General features: G+C 29.3%; 1 protein-coding gene across 1 annotated transcript; it reads left to right on the top strand.

Annotated features, from left to right (window-relative positions):
- Positions 1–17604: 17604 nt before the first annotated feature.
- On the top strand, positions 17605–20434 carry LOC112284234 (3-deoxy-manno-octulosonate cytidylyltransferase, mitochondrial). Its single transcript, XM_024523868.3, has 9 exons — positions 17605–17830; positions 17980–18234; positions 18446–18491; positions 18746–18832; positions 19044–19168; positions 19331–19470; positions 19658–19709; positions 19940–20050; positions 20180–20434. Exons 2-9 carry the CDS (start codon positions 17998–18000, stop codon positions 20270–20272), a joined length of 891 nt encoding a protein of 296 aa, XP_024379636.1. The 5' UTR covers positions 17605–17830; positions 17980–17997; the 3' UTR covers positions 20273–20434.
- Positions 20435–23589: the final 3155 nt, after the last annotated feature.

Raw genomic sequence — 23589 nt, 5'->3', positions numbered from 1 at the left:
TGCAAATGATATGTCATGGATATAGAGTTGTAAATAAGTTGGATTGATACCTTTCTCTTATAACAATGCTCCTACTAAATGGCACAACTCTCTATTTATTCTAAAATTATATGGAACATTCTCTTGAAATACAAATCAATCAATATTTGCACCTAAGGACGTAAACACATATGCACCATTCTATTAATGGAAATTTTCTTAGAACTTCCTTACTTTTTCATCTTGGTCCTTTAATAAGAGTTTCAAAAGCAAAGATGAAGAAGGTAGAGATGGTAGAAAAACTTTTCCTTGACAACAACATTGTCCAAATAATAGCAACTTTCTTGGTGACCAAGCTAAATTTTCATCAATTCAATGTAACGCATTACAATGATGACACAAAAAATTCACCTTTTTTAGTTTATATATAGCTTTAATACTTGTAATTCTTTCAGCTTCTCTTTGTGTTCTTTTACATTTTCTACGCTATCGTTGAGGAATTATTCTTTGATTCATTATTGAAAGTAGATTATTTATAATAGCATAAGTTCCATCAAACAATTAAAATAAGATTGTATGTATCTAAATGGCACCTCTATAAAATTTTAATAAAACTTAGTTACTCAAGTATTTTAGCAAAATTACATAGTACCTATAAAATAAAAATGAGCACATATGGTTTAATTAGTCAAATTATATTATCTTAATGCTATAATAAAAATATTCTACATCTATGCATCTCTAAAAATTACAATTATACATATTTTTAGAACAACTTGCTACAAAAAAAAGTCTATTTTTTTCAAAATGTTATACTTTGCAAATCAAAATGAATAAATAAAATAATATATATGTAATTATTTATTAAAAAATATATTATTTTTTATTTTTTATTTATACACATAAATAGATATATATATATATATACATATGAATATAAATATAAAAAAATTCATATAAGAGTAAAAAATGAAATTCCTACAGTTTATTTTTTGTACTACAATCTTTGTTGTAGTTGACAATATTCTTATAATTTCAATAAAACTTAGTTTTTCAAGAAATTTTTTATAATACAGTTATAATATGAAATTTAATATAATAAATGAAATATAAAAACTATGAAAACTTTTAAAAATTTAAATATAATTATTAAAATTATTATAAAAAAAATAACTATAAAGATAAGAATTATTAATACAAAACTATAAAATAATAAAATAAATTTGAAATTTCTTTATAAACCTATGTTTAATAATGATATCTTAGCTTTTGTTATAGAAGAGAGAAAGATGATAGCCAAAAGATGTGAAATGCATGCGATGTAGAATCAAAAAAGTCAAATACAAAATTCTTCTATTTATGATGGCTTGTAAAAAATTATCATTCTCTCTTTTTATTCTTCATGTCTATACTTTAAAATACTAAAAAATAATAATTTCTCAAATTTTGCTTGCTCTAAGATGGCTCAAAATATCTAACCCAAAATGAAACTTGGAATTGATTGTAATAAAGACAAAGGCCAAATTTGAATGTTTGACCTTGCAATCAAAAAATCAAAGGTGATGTAAAGACAGCTTAGGATACATCTACAGTTTTGGATGTATTTTAGATCCCATCTACTATGCAGTTATTATTTGGGCTGATTTATTTTGATTTCTAGTTTTCAAATAAAAAATTAAATAAAAAATAAAAACTAAAATAAAAACTAAAAATATTGATTAAAAATATTAATAAATAAATATAAAAAATAAAAAATAAATTTAATAAAATATTTCCTCAAAAATAAAAATAAAATAAAATCATAAATAATAAATAATTTTTGAAAGTAAAAAAGTTTAAAAATCTAGTTCTATGCACATAACTTCAATTCTACTCATATTTTACTAGTTTAACAATATATCCAAACATCAAACCAAAAAAAAAAAAAACAAAAAAAAAAAAACAAAGAACAAAGAACAAATAAATAAACAAATTCAAAAAACAAACAAAAATACAAAAACAAAGCACTATATCATAAAAATAACTCATTCAATGCAAAATCAATGTCAAAAGCATTACAAAACAAAATTTACAGTGTACATTTATATAACATCTAAAATAAAATCCTACAAACGATCCAATTTTATACACATATATACAATCCAATAGTATATAGATAGATTATGTTAATATAAAATATATCATAGAAGCATAGAATCTTTTTACAAATGTGGCTTGAGTATCATGCTTTCTAAATCAGATTTGATTGTTTGCTTCAATAAAGCTCAAGAAATGGACAACAATCACTAAACTATATATCAATTTCACACGTCATTATACAATGTGCTTACAAAATATAGGTCTAGATTCTTTGCTATTCACTGCAACATTTCAATAATATTTCACCATAATATTTCAGCAATATATTTTAGCAATATTTTCACCATATCATATAATAATACTCTTAAAATAGATTCTAAGGATATCATAAAATCTCACACTTAATACAATGTTCTTTCAATCCATCATGAATTCAAGCAATAATATCATAAAATATCTATTAGTTCGATAGATAGAATTAAAATTCTAGCCTGCTCAAAGAAATATGCATGCAACTTAAAGTTGATTATATTTTTTAATCTCCAATATTTTTGAGTGCCAAGATTGTAAGCCCACGCTGTTGCTTCTTCTTCATTATAAGTCTTTGGTGGGATAACAAAGAAACTTTAGTCTATAATTACAAGTTCCCAAAATCATTTCAAGCTAATCCATGATGAAATTCTTTTGAAATTTTGAATGCAAAGCACAGTGATAAATCATAATTCATAAATTTGACAAAATACCAATTTTCAAAGAAATAAATATATATAAAAAATAAATAAATAAAAAAAAAAAAAAAAATTGACAAACGTCTATAGTGTCCTTAAGATTGTAATAATTTGTATATAATATAAATTCAAATAACTTGATGTGCCTTCTTCAATATATTGTATTCCACAAATTAAATGCTGCACTCACATAGGCTAGACACTAATTGGAAATTATCATGATACATACAGAACACATTGTTCTTATTCAAAATACAAAACTTAAACACATTTCAAGCCTCCTCCAATGTATTTGCCTTCCTAGTATCTATATGATTACAATATGTTTACAATATAGAGTGCATAAATCCGAGGAGAGAATTAGTGAGAAATGCCTTGAAAAATGCCTTCTAGAACTCCTCAATCAATTCAAAAAACACAGTAATGAATTGTACAACAAGTTGTGAATTCAACAAAATATGAAGCTTTTTGATGAAAACAAAGAGAGGTGCATGTAATGAAGGAGAGCCACCACTTGTTTCCTTGAGCAATCTTAATATATAGACTAGATGAACTCGTGTCATTGTCACAAAAAGTTTGACTCAAATGAAGCTATTTTTGTGAGCCAAATAAGATATTTCAAATTCAAATAAAATACAATACAAATAGAAAGAAAAACATTACATAATGGAGCCTTTATGTATGAAATAGGATAAGTAAATCCATGTTGTTGTTACATATAAAAACTATAAATATAACTATAAAAATAATAATTATAAAAAAATTAACTATTTCTGAAAAATTCTTTAAAATAAAAATTAAATAAAAAATAAAAAAAACACAAATACTAAAAAATAACTAATAAAATTTTAAAAATAATAAAAAATATTAAAATAAAATAAAATAATAATAATAAAATAATAATAAAAGAAAATATTAATTTAAAATAATAAAATAATAAAATAAAATATTATCTTAAAAAATAAATATTAAATATTAAAATTTATAAAAATATTAAAAATGATAAATATAAAAATATTAAAATATTATCTTAAAATTATAAAATATTATAAATAATAAATAGTCTTTGAAAATTAAAAAAAATAAAAATCCAATTTTATGTATATAACTTTAGTCCAATCCATATTTCACTAGTCCAACAACAAATCCAAATATCAAAAAAAACAAAATAAAACAAAACAAAACAAAAAAAGAACAAACAAATAGACAAATTCAAATAGCTAAACAAAAATACAAAAACATAGCACTATATCATAATAACAACTGATTCAATGCAACATTAACATCAAAATCATTACAAAAAAAATTCATTCTCCATTCACGCAACATCGAAAACAAAATCCTACAAATAATCGATTTCACACACCTACATACAACTCAACAATATTTTCTTTTAAAAATAAAAAAATTTAAAATCCAATTTTATGCACACAACTTTAGTTTAATCCACATTTTACCAATCCAACAACAAATCCAAACATCAAATAAAAAAAAAAACAAAACAAAACAAAAAAAAACAAAGAACAAACAAATAAACAAATTCAAAAAGCTAAACAGAAACACAAATTTTTCAATATTATAGCAATACTCACCACAATATTTCACCGCAAAATCATAAATATCATAAAATATCATAAAATTAGAACTCTAGCGTCCTTGAAGAAAGTTCCATCAGACAATTGGAATAAATGAATACATCCATAACAACAACAATTTATAAGTATAAAAGTTGATTTGAGCAACAAGATCATAAGTCCATATTATTGCTTCTTCTCTAATGGGATAAAAAAAAATCCCAAAAGCATGATCCACAATGAATCCGTGTTGTTAATCCATGATAAAATTCATTTAAAATTCTAATTGCAAAGCACAATGATAATAATTCGTAATTCACCAATATTTGAAACACAAAGAATATATTGTTTTTACTCAGAATACAAAGCTTAAATACATGGTGAGCCTTTTCCAATATATTTGGCTTTCTAGTGTCTGTATGATTACATTACAATATAAAGTGCATAAATTTTAGGAGGAAAAAAATAGTATGAAACACCATGAAAAACACTATGTAGAACTCCACAACCAACAGTAAAACACCTTGTGAACTCTACAAAACATAAACCTTTTTGATGAAAACAAAGGCCCAACCATGTGGTGAAGGAGAGCCACTACTTGTCTCCTTGAGCGATCTTACTGTATAGACTAGATGAATCCATGTTGTTGTCATGGAAAGCTTGACTCAAGTGAAGCTATTTTTGTGAGCCAAATAATATTTTTTAAATTCAAATACAATACAAATAGAAAGAAAACAATTATATAATGGAACTATTATGTATGAAGTAGGATAAATCAATCCTTGTTGTGACAAATAAAAATTATAAATGTAACTATAAAGATAAAAACTATAAAAAAAATTAAATATTTTTGAAAAATACTTTAAAATAGAAATAAAATAAAATAAAATAAAATAATAAATAATAAAATTTAAATATAAATAAAAAATAATAAAAAATAATAAAATAATAAACATATAATAATATTCAAAGAAGATATTATTTTAAAATAATAATATTAAAATAAAATTATAATAAAGTAAAATATTATAAATATTATAAATTGTAAATATTAAAATTATAAAATTATAAAATATTATAAATAATAAATATTTTTTGAAAATAATAAAATTCAAAAATCTAATTCTATGCACACAACTTCAGTCCAACTCACATTATATCAATTCAACGATAAATCCAAACATAAAACAAAAAACAAAAAAAACAAAGAACAAACAAACAAACAAAGTCAAAAAGCTAAACAAGAACACACAAAAAAAGCACTATATCATAAATCCTTGTTGTTATCATGGAAAGTGTGATTCAAATGAAGTTATTTTTGAATGGTATTTTTGTAAGCCAAAGAATATTTTTCAAATAAAAATATAATACAATACAAATAGAAAGAAATAAAATATACAATGAAGCTTTAAGATATGAAGTAGGATAGGTAAACCCGTATTGTTGTCACAGATAAAAAAACAAAAAAAAAAAAAAAAAAAAAAAAAAAAAAAGGTCTAAGGAACTACCTATAAAAATATAAAATTATAAAAGTATATTAAGACATTCAAAGATGTATTAAAGTCAATAAATTAAATTATAAAAAATAAATTACTAATATTTATGTAATTGAAACTTTAAAAAATATATATATTCATTATGGAATTTAAATTATTATTTCTAATAAGAAAAATCTTAATAGAACAGTGCCATGATGTAACATGACTAATAGGTGAAAGAATGTGGAAATTATTATGATGTAGGAGATCTTAGTTCAAAGTATTAGAGAAAATTATCTTAGAAATATAGTTAATAGTCAAAAGAGTAGTATAACTAAAAGGTACCAATGCTGCCTTTTTAGAAAGGTGACTTCTACTTACTTTGTAGGACCATAAATAAGGCAAAACAAAGTAGATTGAAAAAATAAATGATATAGGCATCTTTAGAAGGAAGTTAAGAATAAATTCTAGCAAAATTTACTTAGAAAAACTAGATATTAATATCCAGAGAGGGCTAGTTATAAACTAGGGTCGAAATCAGATCCTAAGGCACAAAACCAAATCTTGACGACGACTCTGGGGTTCTTTTGTAGATTGAAGAGTAGGATTTGATAGCAAACTGATAAGATTTCTATAAACATTAGTTTTGGGCAATTTGGAGTTGTTATGACTTTTTAAGAGCTTTACAAAGTCAAGTTTGTTTTTGGATGACTTAGGTTTTGTGAAATAAAATAGGATTTCAAGAGTTTTGTAATAGATCTATAAGTGGAATTTTTTGGGTTGATGGTTATACTTGTGTTTAATATGTGTTGTGAATCTTAGCTCGATCTAATAGTTGAATTGAGGATTATTGAGGTTTAAATAGGTCAAGGTCTTAAAAAGTAGAATTTTAGGTCTAGTAAGGGTTTTTAAGATTTCTTGCAATCTACTAGTTGGATTGGAGTAAAATTTATGTGAGAGGATATAAGACTTGTTTTTCTATATGTATAAAAATTTTGAAATCAATCGAATTGTGAAAAGGAGAGATATTGGCTCTGGGAGATTGGCATCAAGGTTGGAAAAGCAGGCCAGCCAATACCCAAGCATGTTTTTGAGATTATCGTCTATTTGGTAATTCCGATCCTTTTCAAATTTTTTGTGCTTGTTTTCAACTTAGTTTTTAAGAAGTATGCAAAATTTGAATTAAGATAAATATTTCATTTATTAGTTATTGAGGTTTAAATTTGTTATAGAAATTACTAAGGTTTGGTTAGGATTTGGTTTAGGATTTAGGGTTTGCTTAGAATTTGATTTAGAATTAGGATTTGATTAGGATTTGGTTTAGGATTTAGAATTTGGATTATGATTTAGGATTTGGATTAAAATTTAGGATTTGATTTAGGATTTAAGATTTGATTAGGATTTGGTTTAGGATTTAGGATTTGATTAGGATTTGATTTAGGGTTAGGATTTGGTTAAGGTTTGATTTAGGGTTAGAGTTTGATTAAGGTTTGATTTAGGATTAGTATTTGGTTAGTATTTGGTTTAGATTTTAGGATTTGGTTTAGGATTTAAGATTTGGTTAGGGTTTGATTTAAGATTTAGGATTTGATTAAGGTTTGATTTAGGGTTGGTTAGGATTTGATTTAGGATTTAGGATTTTATTAGGGTTTGTTTAGGATTTAAGATTCAGTTAATTTTTGGACTAAAGTTTGAATGAAGTCCAATAGGATTTTAATTAGGATTAAATTAAGATTGAATTGAGATATATTTGAGATATATTTGTGATCATTCTAATATTTCTTTAATATTTCTTATTATTTCTTTGTAATTCCTTTGAGGTTTCTTTGAATTTGATTAAAGCTTGCTTAGCATTATTATGATCTAATTATAATTTAGTTATTATTCTATTAGAGTTAGGATTTTGTTGTTGCAATTTTTATTCTACCTTCCAACATGCTTAACCAATTGTCTTTGGAATTTGTTTATTATTATTACAAATGTAAGACGGATAGGAATTTGATTTCTCTTTAGAACAAACCAAAGTTCTTTTGTTGTAGAAGTTAATATAATCTACAAAACAAACACCAAATTTTCAGCAAATTTTCCTCTAAGAATTCTTACTTCAAGAACTTGATCCATTAGTTATGTAATTATCAATTGGATTGCATTGCAAAGTCCTTGGTGAGGAGCAATATTTCTTAGTAGCATCACCAAAGTCTCAATCCTAAAACAAAGCCTTCATTTGTGCATTTCAGATGGATCAAGCAACTTAATGAATTTGACTCGATAAACATTATTGTTGTCGACACCATCTTCAACAACAACTTTATCAATACTTAGATATTCTCGTTATTTTCTAAAAAAAATATAGCCATAATCTTCTCATTAATATTCTCTACATCATCATTTTGTAGAGATAAAATGATTCTATCTCTAAAGAAGGCATCATTTGTTATATTGACTTCTACTAGCCTTAGATAAATAACATCCACCAAGGACATTGATTGTTGATTAACAATCATGTGATTGAGAAGCTTAAGTATATTATCGAGCAATAAGTTTGTACTATTTTCAATCTGGCAAGAGGCAAATAGAAATATTAGTGAATAATAATGCAACCATAAGGAATTCAAATGCACCACCATCTATATATACAATGCATGTATGCATTCTATACTTGAAGAAGTCAATTAGCAAACTCAATATGTACTTGAAGTACTTTTGAATTCACCCTCATGTTTTCTTTTAATGTATGGATTTTTATTTTAGGCCAAAATGTTGAATGTCAAAAAGATGCTACTACAATTTTATCTCGAGTTCTTTTTACAATCACTGACAATATTTGGTAAAAATTTCTACCAAAAACAATTGTAGCTCCTCCAAATGGGAAATCAATATTTCAAATGTCTCTAAATGAATGATCAATTGCTTCAAAATAATAATGATGTTGGATTGGAAGTTTATCCCAAATAATAAGGGAAGTTTGGCAAATAAACTCATTATAGTCGAAATTCTTAGTAAATGAACAAAAAAAGTGTTTCTTACAATTTAATGGAATCTTGAATGTGGAATAGGTGGTTCTTCCTCCTTCAAGTAGCAATGTGGCAATTTCTTATGATGCAACACATATGACAATTTTTTGAACTTTAGTTGGCAAGGTGTTGTAAACAAATATTTTACTAGTTCCTATAGGTCCATTTAGAAAAGACATATATCCATGTTCTTCCATTGTAGAGGTTACAATATCATCATATGCCTTTTTTTTTTCAAGATTCAATTATAAAACATACTGCTTCAAATTTATTTGTAATTGTTAAATGTTCCATATTTTTTCTTCAGCAATAAATTGATTTTTATTAACTATTGCATTCCAATTGTTTCTTAATAATGGCATTAGAAGAAACTGTGCAAGCATTTTGTTGGAGTCTCGCATAATCTTATCTAGCAAGAAAAGTCCAAAATCTTTAATTTGTTCCTCTGTTGGATTTCTAATCCCATATTTTCTTTACAAACGGACATTAAGAACATTCAAAATACTTTTCCTAAATCTTTTCCATAGATTTAATGGATTTAGCAAATTTTTGTGCAATAGCAAAACAACAAATAATACCTTCAATTAAGATCCAATTTGTATTTTTGATGCCTCCTCTTAACATTATTGCCATTCTTTATCATCTTCAAGCAATTCTAAAGTGGTACATGTACTTTTAAATGTTAGATGGAAAATTCCATGAATAGTCTTTAAGTGCTCAAATGTTTGTAGAACTTTAATGTGGATTAACAGAAGTCTAAGATAATATCTTTTTCCCATTATAGGATTTGCAAAATATAATCTTCTAATAGTAAATCTATATTTTTTTTAATGTCTATGTCTTTCTAGTCTTAGGCCAAACGAAATGTTGTCAAAATTATTGGTATGTATATTGTCTTGCCATTGCCATTGTTGCACACATCTCAAAAAAAGAAGTTAATATTATTTTTTGTCTTTCAGCATGTTCTAAAATTATAAGTATCTCGACATTTGGATCATATATCACTTCAAGTATTCTTAGTAGATGAATGGCCAAATGAACAATATTTGACATTTCTTCATGGATCTGCATACCAAATAGTCTCTAAGCAACCTCCGGAGCTTCAATGTATCTTGCATCCAAATATTATTTGATCTTGTCTTGTTGGTTTTTAAATTGAATTGTAATATAATCATGGCCCTTATAGATGTATTTGTGGATATACTAGACAACATGAATAGATGCACAAACCTCAACATTAATATGACAATTGTACTTTTGAAATAGTTTTGGATAAAATCGAATAATATCCCTATTATCAACAACTATTTCTCAAACTTCAAACATTCTTCTATCATTTCTTTGTCAATATTGAGGATATCTATCCTATCCATTATTGTTTCTTCTACAACAACTTTAGATACCTCTTTGTATAATGACCATCTTACATGTAAGGCACTTGAAGATTTCACATTCTACATTCACCATGTACCATGTATTGTGGAATAACTTCAAATAGCTCTCAATCATTGTCTTTATTTGGAAATTCTACTAAAACTATACGATCCACATCTCCAACACATCTAATCTTGTTTTTTCTATCTAAAAAAATCAAGATATGAATATGAGGTAGACCTCTCTTTTGAAAGTCAATAATATAAACATGTGTAATAACATGACTAAAGACAGCATCTTTTCTTATATCTTCCATAATTGTACATTTCTTGAGCTTGAATACATGGGTGACCAAATTCAGCCAGTCACTTATTCAATATCCTTGAAGCAATCCATTCTGAATTTTGGACCATCTTCGATTTCCTATCACTGTCATAAAAACATCAAGATGCTGATAAAACCTTGTAATTGCCATAGAATCTTGAATTATTTCTATCATATATCTTGCACTTTTAATATGTGATGATAGAAGTAAGATCTTGTGTCCTAAATTATTTAATTCATATCATCCTTCTTCATGTTCAATATTTTGATGACTTATAATAGCATCTACTAATCTTTGCCTCTCCAATCGTCTTGTCTAGCACCTTCTCTTTCTTCAATAATATCCATCACTACATTTTGTGCTCTTACGTTAACATGCTATCCAAAGGTTCTATGCAAAAAAAAAATAGATCATAATGAAGGAGCAAATAAGCAAGATGAGCTTCATGAATCCTTTCTAACAATCAATTACTATATAGGCAAATAATAATATCATGAAGTGCATTATGCTCCAATCTATCTCCAAACCATATAATAGCAATTTCTTCAAAAAAAAGGTGGGAAGATTATATTGGCATCTATCGCTTTCATTCATAAAGTATAAAGAAACAACAAGATCTACTTCCACTATTCTTTCATTTTGCACTTGAGATGGTATTTCATGTGCATGTCTATATAATCCAATAAATGGATTATTCTCCTTCCAAACTTCTCCAATTTCTCACAAAGTTTGGCTCAACAAATTGCAATTATGTTTCATTCTTCTATCTTATGGAAATGATACATTATGAATAAAGAGTTGTGCATAAGTTGGATCGTTACCTTCTTCTAGTAACAACACTCCCACTAAATGGCGCCACTCTCCATATATTCTAAAACAGTATGAGGCATTTCCTTCAAGCTTAGTTCGATCAATATTTGCACCTAAAGACATAAATGCATATGTAGCATTGTACTGACAAATAATTTCTCAAAACTCCCTTGCTCTTACATCTTAGTCCTCAAATAAGCGTCTCAAAAGCAAAGGCGGAGAAAGTAGAGATGATAGCAAAACATTTCCTTGATGACAACATTGTCCAAATAATGACAACTCTCTTGGCGATCAAACTAAATGTTCATCAAACCAATGCAATGCATTACAATAAAGACACAAAACATTCATCCTCCATAGATTATGTATGGCTTCAGCACTTATAACTATTTTAGATTCTCTTTGTATTCTCTTATGTTTCCTACGTTGTCATTGAGCAATTGCTCCCCGATTCATTGTTAAAGCTAGACCATTCACAATGGCACAAGTTCTACTAGACAATTAAAATAAGCTTGTAAGTATCAAAATAATACCTTTATAAAATTCTAATAAACCCTTCAAAGATTTTAGCAAATTTTAGCAAATTTTAGCAAAATTTTAAAGTACTTGTAAAATAAAAATGAATACATACAGCTTAATTAGTCAAATTATAATGCCACAATACTTTAATAAAAATATTCTACATCTATAAATTCCTACAAATTATAATTATATATATTTTTACAACAATTTTCTATAACAAAAAGTTCAAATTTTACAAAATATTACATTTTGTAAATCAAAATGAATAAATAAAATAATAAGTATTTAATTATTTATCAAAAAATATATTATTTATTTATACATAAAAATAGATAGATATAATATATATATATATATATACACATATGAAATTGAATATAGAAATTTTAATTTAAGAGCAAGAAATGAAATTCCTACAATTTAATTCTTGTTTAAAAAAACTAAAAATAAAAATAAAAACTTTAAAAAATATAAAATAATAAAATAATAAAATATTTATAATAATAAAATAAAATATTATCTGGAAAATAAATATTAAAAATATCAAAAATTATAAAAAAAAAAAATTATAAATTATAAATTATAAAATATTATAAAAAATATTATAAATTTTAAATAGTTTAAAAATAAATATTATTTTAAAATAATATTATAATTTATAAAATATTATAAAATAATATTATAATTTGTAAAATATTATAAAATATTATAAATAATAAATATTTTATAAAAATAATAAAATTTAAAAATCCAATTTTATGCACACAACTTCTGTCCAACCCACATTTCATCAATCCAACAACAAATCCAAACATCAAAAATAAAAACAAAGAACAAAGAACAAAGAACAAACAAACAAACAAACAAACTCAATAAGCCAAAGAGATTCATAAAAACAAAACACTTTATTATTAAAAACAACCGATTCAATGCAACATTAGCATCAAAAGCGTTACAAAACTAAATTTTCATTCCTCATTCATGCAATATCTAAAACAAAATCCACACACAATCTAATTTCACATAAACATATAACCCAACAATATTTATTTTTGAAAATAAAAAATTTAAAAATCCAATTTAATGCACACAACTTCAGTCCAATCCACATTTCATCAATCCAATAACAAATCCAAACATCAAAAAATTAAAAAAACAAAAAAAAAAAAAAAACAAAACAAAACAAAACAAAACAAAGAACAAACAAATAAACAAACTCAAAAAGCTAAACTGAAATACAAATTTTTCAATATTTCAGCAATCCTCACCACAATATTTCAATGCAATACCACAAAATATCATAAAATAAGAACTCCGGCCTCCTCAAAGAAAGTTCCACCAGATAATTAGAGTAAATGAATACATCCATTTAAAAGCTCTATTATGTAATTTTTTTGTATTTATATTTGATTTTAAAAAATATTCTTTGGTAGACAAAAATAGCTTCATTTGAGTCAAACTTTCCATTCACAAGGCTCATTTTTTTTTCCTATGATTTTGTGACTGAATGCACTCAAGTGGAGTTCAAAAAGAATACTCCAATTATTTGGTAGATCTACAATCATTTGAGTACTCCAATTGTCTGGTAGAATTAGTTGTTGTAAAAATATATATAATCATAATTTGTAGGAATGTATAGATGTAGAATATTTTTATTAAAGTATTGTGGCATTATAATTTGACTAATTAAACTATATGTATTCATTTTCATTTTATAAGTACTTTAAAATTTTGCTAAAATTTGCTAAAATTTTTCAAGGTTTTATTAGAATTTTATAGAGGTATTATTTTGACACTTACAAGCTTATTCTAATTGTCTAGTAGAACTTTTGCCATTGTGAATGGTCTAGCTTTAAGAATGAATCGGAGAGCAATTGTTCAATGACAACGTAGGAAATGAAAGAGAATACAAAGAGAATCTAAAATAGTTAGAAGTGTTGAAGCCATACATAATCTAGGAAGGATGAATGTTTTGTGTCCTCATTGTAATGCATTGCATTGATTTGATGAAAATTTAGTCTGGTCGTCGAGGGAGTTGTCATTATTTGGATAATATTGTCATTAAGAAAAATTTTCTTTCACATCTCTAATGCATCTAATCTTACTGTCTCTATCCAAAAAAATCAAGATGTACATTTGAAGTAGATCTCTCTTTTGAAATTCAATGGTATAAAGATGTACAACAACATGACCAAAGACAACTTCTTTCTTTATATCTTCTATAATTGCATGTCTCTCGAGCTCAAATATACGAGCAACTAAATCTTGCTGGTTACTTGCTCGTTATCTTTGAAGCAATTTATTCTCGATTTTGGACAATCTTGGATTTGCTGTCATTGTCATAAAAATATGAAGATGCTAATAAAACCTTATAATTTCCATAGAATCTTGAAGTATTTCTATCATATATCTTGCACTTCCAATATGTGATGATGGAAGTAAGATCCTACGTCTTAAATTATTTAATTCATATTATCTTTCTTTATGCCCAATACTTTCATGAGTTATAACAATATCCACCAATCCTTGGTATAAATTAGCATATAAATTTCCTTGATTTTAAGGTAGATATTGCGAATGTGATTGCTTAGTTGTTGTCCATTTGTCAACCATAAATTCTTATAATAGCTTTCTTCCATACAAAATTGTGGAATACTTAGTAGACCTTAAAAAAATCGATAAGCAAAATAATCTATATGTGTTAAATTGTTGCCTTTCCAATCCTCTCATCCAGCACCTTCTCTTTCTTCAATAATATCCATTACTACATATTGTGCCCTTAGATTAAGATGCCATCGATGGATTCTCTGTGAAAAAAAACAAAAAAAACAAAAAAAATAAACAAATAAGTAGAATGAGTCTCATGAACCTTTTCTAATAGCCTATGACTGCATAGGCAAAGAATAATATCACGAAGTGCATTATGCTCTGATCCATCTCCATGCAATATAATAGTAATTTCTTCAAAAGTGGTGGGAAGATTATATCGATATCTATTGCTCTCATTCATGAAGTTCAAAGAGACAGCAAGATTTACTTCTACTACTTCATTCTGTGCCTGAGATAGTATTTCATGTGCCTATCTATACAATCTAATAAACAAATTATTCTCCCTTATAGCTTTTCCAATTTCTCACATAGTTTGGCTCAATAATCCAAAATTATGACTCATTCTTCTATCTTGTATAAATGATGCATCATAAATATAGAGTTGTGCATAACTTGGGTCGATTCTTTCTTTTGGTAACAATGCTCCTACTAAATGGCGCAACTCTCTATTTATTCTAAAACTATATGGAGCATTTTTTTGAAGTACAAATCAATCAATATTTGTACCTAAGGACGTAAACACATGTGTAGCATTATACTGATGGATATTTTCTATGAACTCCCTTACATCTTCTATCATCAAATAAGCTCTTGCATCTTGGTCCTCAAATAAGCATTTCAAAAGCAAAGGCGAAGAAGGTAGAGATGGTAGAGAAACTTTTCCTTGATGACAACATTGTTCAAATAATGGCAACTCCTTTGGTAATTGGACTAAATATTCATCAAACCAATGTAGTGCATTACAATGAGAATACAAAATATTCATCCTCTTTAGATTATGTATGGCTTTAGTACTTGTAACTATTTCAGCTTTTCTTTGTACTCTCTCAAGTTTCTTACATTATCATTGAGCAATTGCTCTGTGATTCATTGTTAAAGCTGGACTGTTCACAATGACAAGGGTTCTACTAGACAATTAGAATGAGCTTATAAATATCAAAATTATACCTCCATAAAATTCCAATAAAACCTTGAAAAATTTTAGCAAAATTTAGCAAAATTTTAAAGTACTTGTAAAATGAAAATGAGTACATGTAGCTTAATTAGTCAAATTATAATGCCAGAATATTTTAACAAAATATTCTATATATCCCTACAAATTATAATTATACATATTTTTACAACAACTTTCTATAACAAAAAGCTCAATTTTTTCAAAATATTTTATTTTGCAAATCAAAATGAATGAATAAAATAATAAATATTTAAATATTTATTTATTTTATTTATATAAAAAAATAGATAAATATATATATTCATACATATGAAATTGAATATAGAAAATTTTATTTGAGAAGAAGAAATGAAATTCCTACAATTTAATTTTTATACAACAATTCTTGTTTAAAAAAACTAAAAATAAAAATAATAACTAATAACTTTAAAATAATAAAATAATATTTTAAAATAAAAAATTAATATATTTTAATATAGTAATAATAAAATAATAATAAAATAAAATATTATCTTAAACATAAATATTATATTAAAATTATGAATAATAAATAATTTTTTAGAATGATAAAATTTAATAATCCAGTTTCATGCACACAACTTCAGTCCAACCCACATTTCACCAGTCCAACAACAAACCCAAACATCAAAGAAAAAAAAAACAAAACAAAAAAACAAAACAAAACAAAACAAAACAAAGAACAAGCAAACAAACAGACAAACTTAAAAAGCTAAACAGAAACACAAATTCTTCAATATTTCAGCAATACTCACTGCAATATTTCACCGCAATATTTCAGCAAATATCATAAAATATCATAAAATTAGAACTCAAGCCTCCTCGAAGAAATATGCGTGCATCTTAAAGTTGATTGTAGCAATATTTTCAATCAGCAAGATTGTAAACCCATGCTGCTGCTCCTTCCTCGTCGTAAGCCCCTGATGAGATAACAAAGAAACCTCCCAAAAGCAGGATCCACGATGAACCCGTGTTGTTAATCCACGATGAAATTCTTCTGAAATTCTGATTGCAAAGCACAATGATAATAATTCGTAATTCATAAATTCGACAAAACACCAATGTTTGAAACACACAGAACACATTATTCTTACTCGAAACACAAAACTTAAACACATGCTGAGCCTTCCCCGATGTAAATGCCTTTCCAGTGTCTACATGATTGCATGTGAAACACCATGAAAAACACCGTGTACAACTCCTGATCAACTGTAAAACGGGTTGTAAACTCCACAAAACATGAACCTTTTTGATGAAAACGAAGGCCCATCCATGCGGTGAAGGAGAGCCACCACTTGTCTCGAGCGATCTTAATATATTGATTTCTTACACTACAAATAACATATATGAGTTGCAAGAATTCTTCCTGAAAACAAGAGTATCAAGTATATCGAGTATGGCAACAAAACAAACAAACGAAAAGAAGAAGAGGAAATGCGGTGTGGTTACCGAAGCGGCAAAGGTGAAGAGTTAATGGAGTTGGTGAAATGAGAAAAAAGAGACAGTGGGGGTGAAAATCTGTTCTGTGCGGAACAGCAGGGAGGGTTTGAATTGCTCTACCGCAACTGGGGCCCAGCTTCTTGCAGACGGATCGGCTTCAATTCGCTGCAGAGACAAATCCACATGAAGCCCCTGCCCGAACAATAATAATAGCAACAACAAGAAGAAGAACAATAATTACAATAATCATAAAAAATAAGGTTGGGAGAAGAAGCGGAATAGAAAATTGGAACAGTCAGGGAAAAGGCCTCTCAACTTCCACCTTTTGAATAAAAAGGCCTCGGTATTTTGTTAGGGATTTTGAAGGGATGGTACACTGACAAGCACAGTCATCAACAGCAGCTCACAGACAGAGATTCTGGGAGTCCCACAGAGAAAGCCAGAGCTGCTTTCAAGCTCACTGTCTCTCTCTCTCTCTCTCTCTCTCTGTCTGGGTCGCTCCCCTCACTCAGCTTCAAGCTAGGTTTCGTTGCGGAGCACAATTAGCACAAGCGCAAGGAGTTCCCCCCCCCCTGGTGGCTTACAATCAGGGGGCGGGGGGGAGGCTGGGTTGTTGGCTCGCGGAGCTTGGACATGGACATGAGCCGCGGAGGCTTCAAACAAGCAGCGTTGAAGTTTTCGTAGTCTCTTACACCGGCACTACAGGTGGGTCGAAGTGATGTTGCCGAGCTTCGGATGTTGCAGTGGTCGGGTTTGAGAAATCGGGAGTGCTTGCTGTCGTGGTGTTGATAGGTTTCGTTAGAGGAATTGGGAGTTGAGATCGTGTGTGTGTGTGCATGGGCGATGTGTTGCAGGGAATACCAGGCATTCCGATGAGCTGCAAAACCGTGATGGGTGAGCACGGGAGCAGCTCCTCGTTGGCACCATTGCTGGTGCACGCGGCAGTGGCTGCGGGCGCCATCACCATCGCAGCGGCCCTTAACCATTACTGGTTCCGGGCGAGGTTGAAAGCTCGGCCTCGTGTGGTGGGCGTTATTCCTGCGCGCTTCAAGTCGTCCCGTTTCGAAGGCAAACCTCTGGTGCATATCATGGGCAAGCCCATGATTCAGGTGCTCCATTATCCTAAGACCTTGTTAGGCTATTCTCGCTCTGCCGTGGAATGATTTGTTTGCGTGAGTACATTTATTTGATCTGTTCTTTTTCTTCTTCTTTTTGTGTTTTTCTGTAGGTTCTTCTTGATTCTGCTTTGTCTAGGGTTCGGGAGTAATCGATTGGGTTTGGATTGCTGAGAGGTCAGTGTAATGTGGTTGGATGGTGTAGAGGACGTGGGAGCAAGCGATGAAGTGTACCTCACTACAAGCTATTGGTTAGTTTTCGTTCCTCGAAGTTCCCTCGACTCTGTCTTGCTAGGGCTTCACACAAAATCTCAGACTCTGCACATCACATTTCAAGAGAAAAGAAATTGAGAGGACTTTGGGGTTGAGTAGACCGGTGGCGTGTTCACATCTTTGTTGGTATGAATTTGGTCGTTACGGAATGAGTTGCGGATGTAATTGTGTCCACAAGCTGTTGACTGTTGTATGAATGGCGTTTGCATGCGTGCCACTCTCTGCGGCGCAGTGGTGGCTACTGATGACGATAGAATTGCCGACTGTTGTCGTGGATTTGGCGCCGATGTCGTCATGACTTCGGAGAATTGCCAAAACGGTGCGTTTCCCTTTTCCCTTTGCATATCTCAGGTTTAGCTGTAAACAGCACTTTGCAGGGCTAGTGTGGAGCTCATAGAAAGACTCCGTAGATAGGTGAAACCTTTGGAAGGATTATATATTCAATTTAGGCTCAGAGAAACCAGTTCCCGAAGGTGTACTTCTTATGGTTTTCGTTGACATAGGTTGACAGATTCTGTGCCCTATTGCAGGGACAGAGCGGTGCAACGAGGCACTAGAGAAACTCGCTGCAAAGTATGACATTGTGGTAAACATCCAAGGCGACGAACCTCTCATTGAGCCAGCTATAATCGATGGCATTGTCCTGGCATTGCAGGTATGCTATGAGCTACAGTGCACGTCAACCCCAGATAGGCTATCTAAATCTTCAATTGCTGGATTGGCACGTGTGTAACATTTGTACCTAGTTAACTTGTAGGAGTTCCTTTTCTATGCAGGTTAAGATTCTGAACCTAATTAATTCATTCACGTCTTGCAGATGTGCCCTGATGCTGTATATAGCACTGCTGTAACTGGATTGAAGCCAGAAGATGCTAGCGACCCTAATCGAGTAAAATGTATTGTGGATAAAAACGGCTACGCCCTGTATTTTTCTCGTGGCCTTCTTCCTTCCAACAAGTATGGCATTTGGCTATATGACCTCTTTTTTTCCTATTGTTTGTTGTAACACCTGAATGAGACGTGCCTTCTGTACTTTGAGGATAAATTACTTTTGTTCCGGCTCTTCATTTCAATGGAAGATCCCCATCTTATTACAGCAGATAGTTACCCCTATTTTGGTGGATGTTGCTTTTCTTGTTTGCAGAAAAGGAATCCCAAATCCAGACTTTCCATATATGCTGCATCTTGGCGTGCAGGTTAGAAGTCTGCCCTGCGGTCATTGTTATATTTTTCTAGAGTCATTTTTATTTTCATTTTTTTTAAAGGCTCGATGTCTAGTAAAATGACGAAAGAAGTGCGAATTACTAATACTTCGCTTAGCGAATTGTTGAATTTTTGCTCGCTTATGTAGTGTGTGAGTTCTGTGACATGATTCCTCTCTCCAGGGGTGAATTTGTTGGCTAATTTATGGTGGGTCCTGTGGTAGTGTTACGATGCAAAATTTCTGAAAGTGTATGCCAGCATGCCACCGTCCCCATTGCAATTAGAGGAGGATCTTGAGCAGCTCAAAGTTCTTGAGAATGGATTCAAACTGAAAGTAAGCCTTATACAATCTTGTTACTCATTCTCCCGTGAATAATTAATTTCAAAAGTTTCGATGATGTGCAATTGGGATAGTCTTCAATCCCTGAACACAGCAGCCCTGTCTAACTCTCTCGCTCTGCAGGTGATTAAGGTGGACCACGAAGCACATGGGGTCGACACACCTGGTGACATCGCCAAAGTTGAAGCCGTGATGCGGGCTCATCATATGGACTAAACCTGTTTTGTAGATTAGGTGTGCAGTAGACATTTAGAAGCACCGGATTTAGAATCTCTTTCTCAAATGCATTGAGTGAGAAACAATCGATCTACTTGTCTGGTATCCTATCAACTCGTGTTTCACTGTTCGTCGGCAAGTTAACAAACCTTATTTCTGTCACTCTTTTCCGTTAATTCTTGGTCTAACTAACTTTCAAGTACAGCTTCAAACTGGGTGTCGAAATCATTTAATGGGTGTACCCACGTTGCAGTTCCTATCAACAGTACCCAAGTAAAAGAAAAATCAAGCGAGGAATCATTCGGGGGTGTAGAAGGGGAGAACCATGTAACTCTTTATGCCTCGCAATCGCCGAGCAGTTGAGTAACGCAACATCAGTACCTGTCGTAGGAATCCTGTCAGACCATGGTCGCAAATATTGTGTGCTTGATAGCGAGGGTGAGAAATGAAATCAGGATAATCCTCGCACAAGAACAGACCAGCAATGGTTAATCTTTGTGTAGAATCCGTATGCTTGGTATCCGCCAGGCAAGCCATCTCGGAGCTTTCACCCCTTCATTGAGGTAGTCAACAGCAGAAGTTATCGCTGGCAGGCTTTCTCAAGTAATAACTCAATCCAGATGAGCAACTGCCCAAAGCTTACTCCAAGCCTAAAGTTCTCAAGAAGAGGACAGATTTGTGCAACAGCTCTTGAATTTTTAAACGAAAAATCTACCCAGCATTTACACGATCATATTCTCTCTCTCTGAACATGGAGGTTAACAGATGCTCCAACATGCAGGCTTGTGTGGAGCTACTGCTGCTCACATTTCGAGTTTATTGCCACGAAACTCATGTGGTCAACGGGAAGGAGTCAGTCAAGGGTTGAAACCTAAAAAAAGAAAAGGCGAATGGGCAATATCTGTAGCACCCAAGCCGGCAGAGGAATTTATTGTTAAATTCACCACATGCTGATGAGTTTGGGCTGTTGGCTATAGTTCACCGTCCTCTTTATTGAAGCTGAGAGGTTGGAACCACTGCCAGATGCATATCGGGACTAGAATACTAATCGGGTGAGTTAATGTGGTGGCTATCTGGAGCCCCAATTGTAGATCATTTCTTTCGTGAGCTTAAATAAAATAAAGTGAAAAGGCAAAAAGAAGAAGAAAAATCAGAAAGTAATGGTCTTGTGTTTTGAGAAAATGTAAAATCTGGAATCAGAACTGTAGATGCAAGGGAAGTTTAGGGTTTGAAGGGCATATGTGATGCAAATCAAGGTGAATTGAGTTTAAGACCCACTTTCTAAACATATTTTGTTGTTGATGTTGTTGACTTTGCAATGTGCTACTGTGTGTTTTTTTTGTCTTCTTTCTCAATAGCTGTGTCTCTTATATAAGGGAGAATAGTTCTGTTGTTAGAGACAAACAACAAAGAAATATATAAAAAATGGACACGATTTTTTTGCTGGTGAAGAGAATTTTTTTTTAATGTTTTATTATCCGGAGTGTAAATATATGTTTACAAGTGAAGCTTTTGAAATGAAAGATGGATATCTCAAGTTTACTTGGAACATTACTAGAGTTTTAATAAGATATTGCTAAAGGTGAGGATATTAATTAGAATTTATTTGAAATTTACAAACAAGTTTATAAAGTTATAGATTAATTGGTGTTTACAAGATTCTTTTTGTACTAAGTGGTGCAATTTTCTATTGGTTTGTTATAAAAGTTTTAAAAATATTAACTAAACTTTTATGATTTACTGTATACAAAGTTGCGGTTTTTGGAAAAAAATCATAATTTGTTATCATGATTTACTTCAATACTGGATATCTATAAGAAATTTTCGTTTGAAAAAAATATCAATTTTTTTATACATGCTTTCAAGGATTTTCAAAATGAATACTTATTTATTGTATTTGTTGCAAATATGTATGTTATATATGTAGCAATATCAATTGGAGATATAATATTAATATTTTTTTTGCTCTCTCTCTCTTAATAAATAAATAAATAAATAAATAAATTATACATGACTTCCTCATAGATGACTAGCTAATTATACATTTATTTTTTCTTCTCATATTCTTTTCTTCCTTTGCTTTAAGAAAAAGTTGGTGGTTGAGAAGAAGAAAATAAATATTTTATGAAAAAACATATCACAAATTTTTTTTGTTGTATATATATATATATATATATATATATATAAGATAATATTTGTGTCAAAAATTATATAATTCATTTTTTTAATTTTTTACTTGGCTACCAAAAATACAAAAAACTTATTCTTAATTTATTTTTTGAATCAATATTGGGATTAAATATTGGGTTGCTAAACATGCCCTTAGCATAGAAGATTGGTTTTTAGTCAATTTAAGTTGTAGAAAAGTCACTTGAGATGTTGCAATATCAATTGGAGATATAGCATTAACAATTCTCTCTCTCTCTTTATATATATATATATATATATATATACAAGGGTGTTGCTAATACCAACACAATTTGCCATTCAAAACATGCCACCAAATTTTTTGCTATTGTTATCACAATTTATTCTTAATAAATTTTTACATATATATTTTTTATTGAAATTAATTTAAAATTTTATGTAATTTAAAATAATAAAAATATTGACATAAATTTTTATTGAAATAAAAAAAAATATATCAATTAGGTGGCAAATTGGGTAGCAATAGAAAAACTATGGTGATATGTGGTGAATGATAAATCATGGTGATATGAGAAGAAATTGTGGTGGCATTAGCAATACTATGTATATATATATATATACAATGATTTACCTCATTTTTTTCATTGCAATACTTTTTATACACAAATATCTACATATAGTTTTTTATTTGTTAAGTATTAGTTTTATTTTTAATGATAGATAAAGTATAAACTTATTCAAGAGAGATTTGTATGAGATCTGTGAAGTTTGTATTTTTGTGATAATGTTATAGAGAATTATTATTTTTATATGCTCATGTATTAAGATTTGTCACACATATATGAAAATATCATTTGAAGTTCAATGCATTTATAAACTTCTTTAATGTTGCATTGAAATTTAATATCACAATCTTTCAAGGAATAGTAAGTATCTTTACATAGGTTTTGGTGATAATTATAATTTAAAAAGCAAAGTATATGTGCCAAGTTAATGTACTGAATGATGTAATTATGTAACACATCACACTCTAAAATATTCAAAATGACAATACAGATTCATATGAAACAAAGGACATGTTATGATGTCAAGGTTTATTTATCAATTCAGCAACATAATTATTTAGACTTTAAAAATGTTGTTTTTTATTTTATTTTTTATTTTATTTT

This window comes from Physcomitrium patens, chromosome 7, assembly GCF_059467195.1.
Source record: "Physcomitrium patens ecotype Gransden chromosome 7, ASM5946719v1, whole genome shotgun sequence".
Lineage (NCBI taxonomy): Eukaryota > Viridiplantae > Streptophyta > Bryopsida > Funariales > Funariaceae > Physcomitrium > Physcomitrium patens.
Note: the sequence above shows the minus strand (reverse complement) of the source record. Positions and strands in the feature narration are given on the sequence as shown.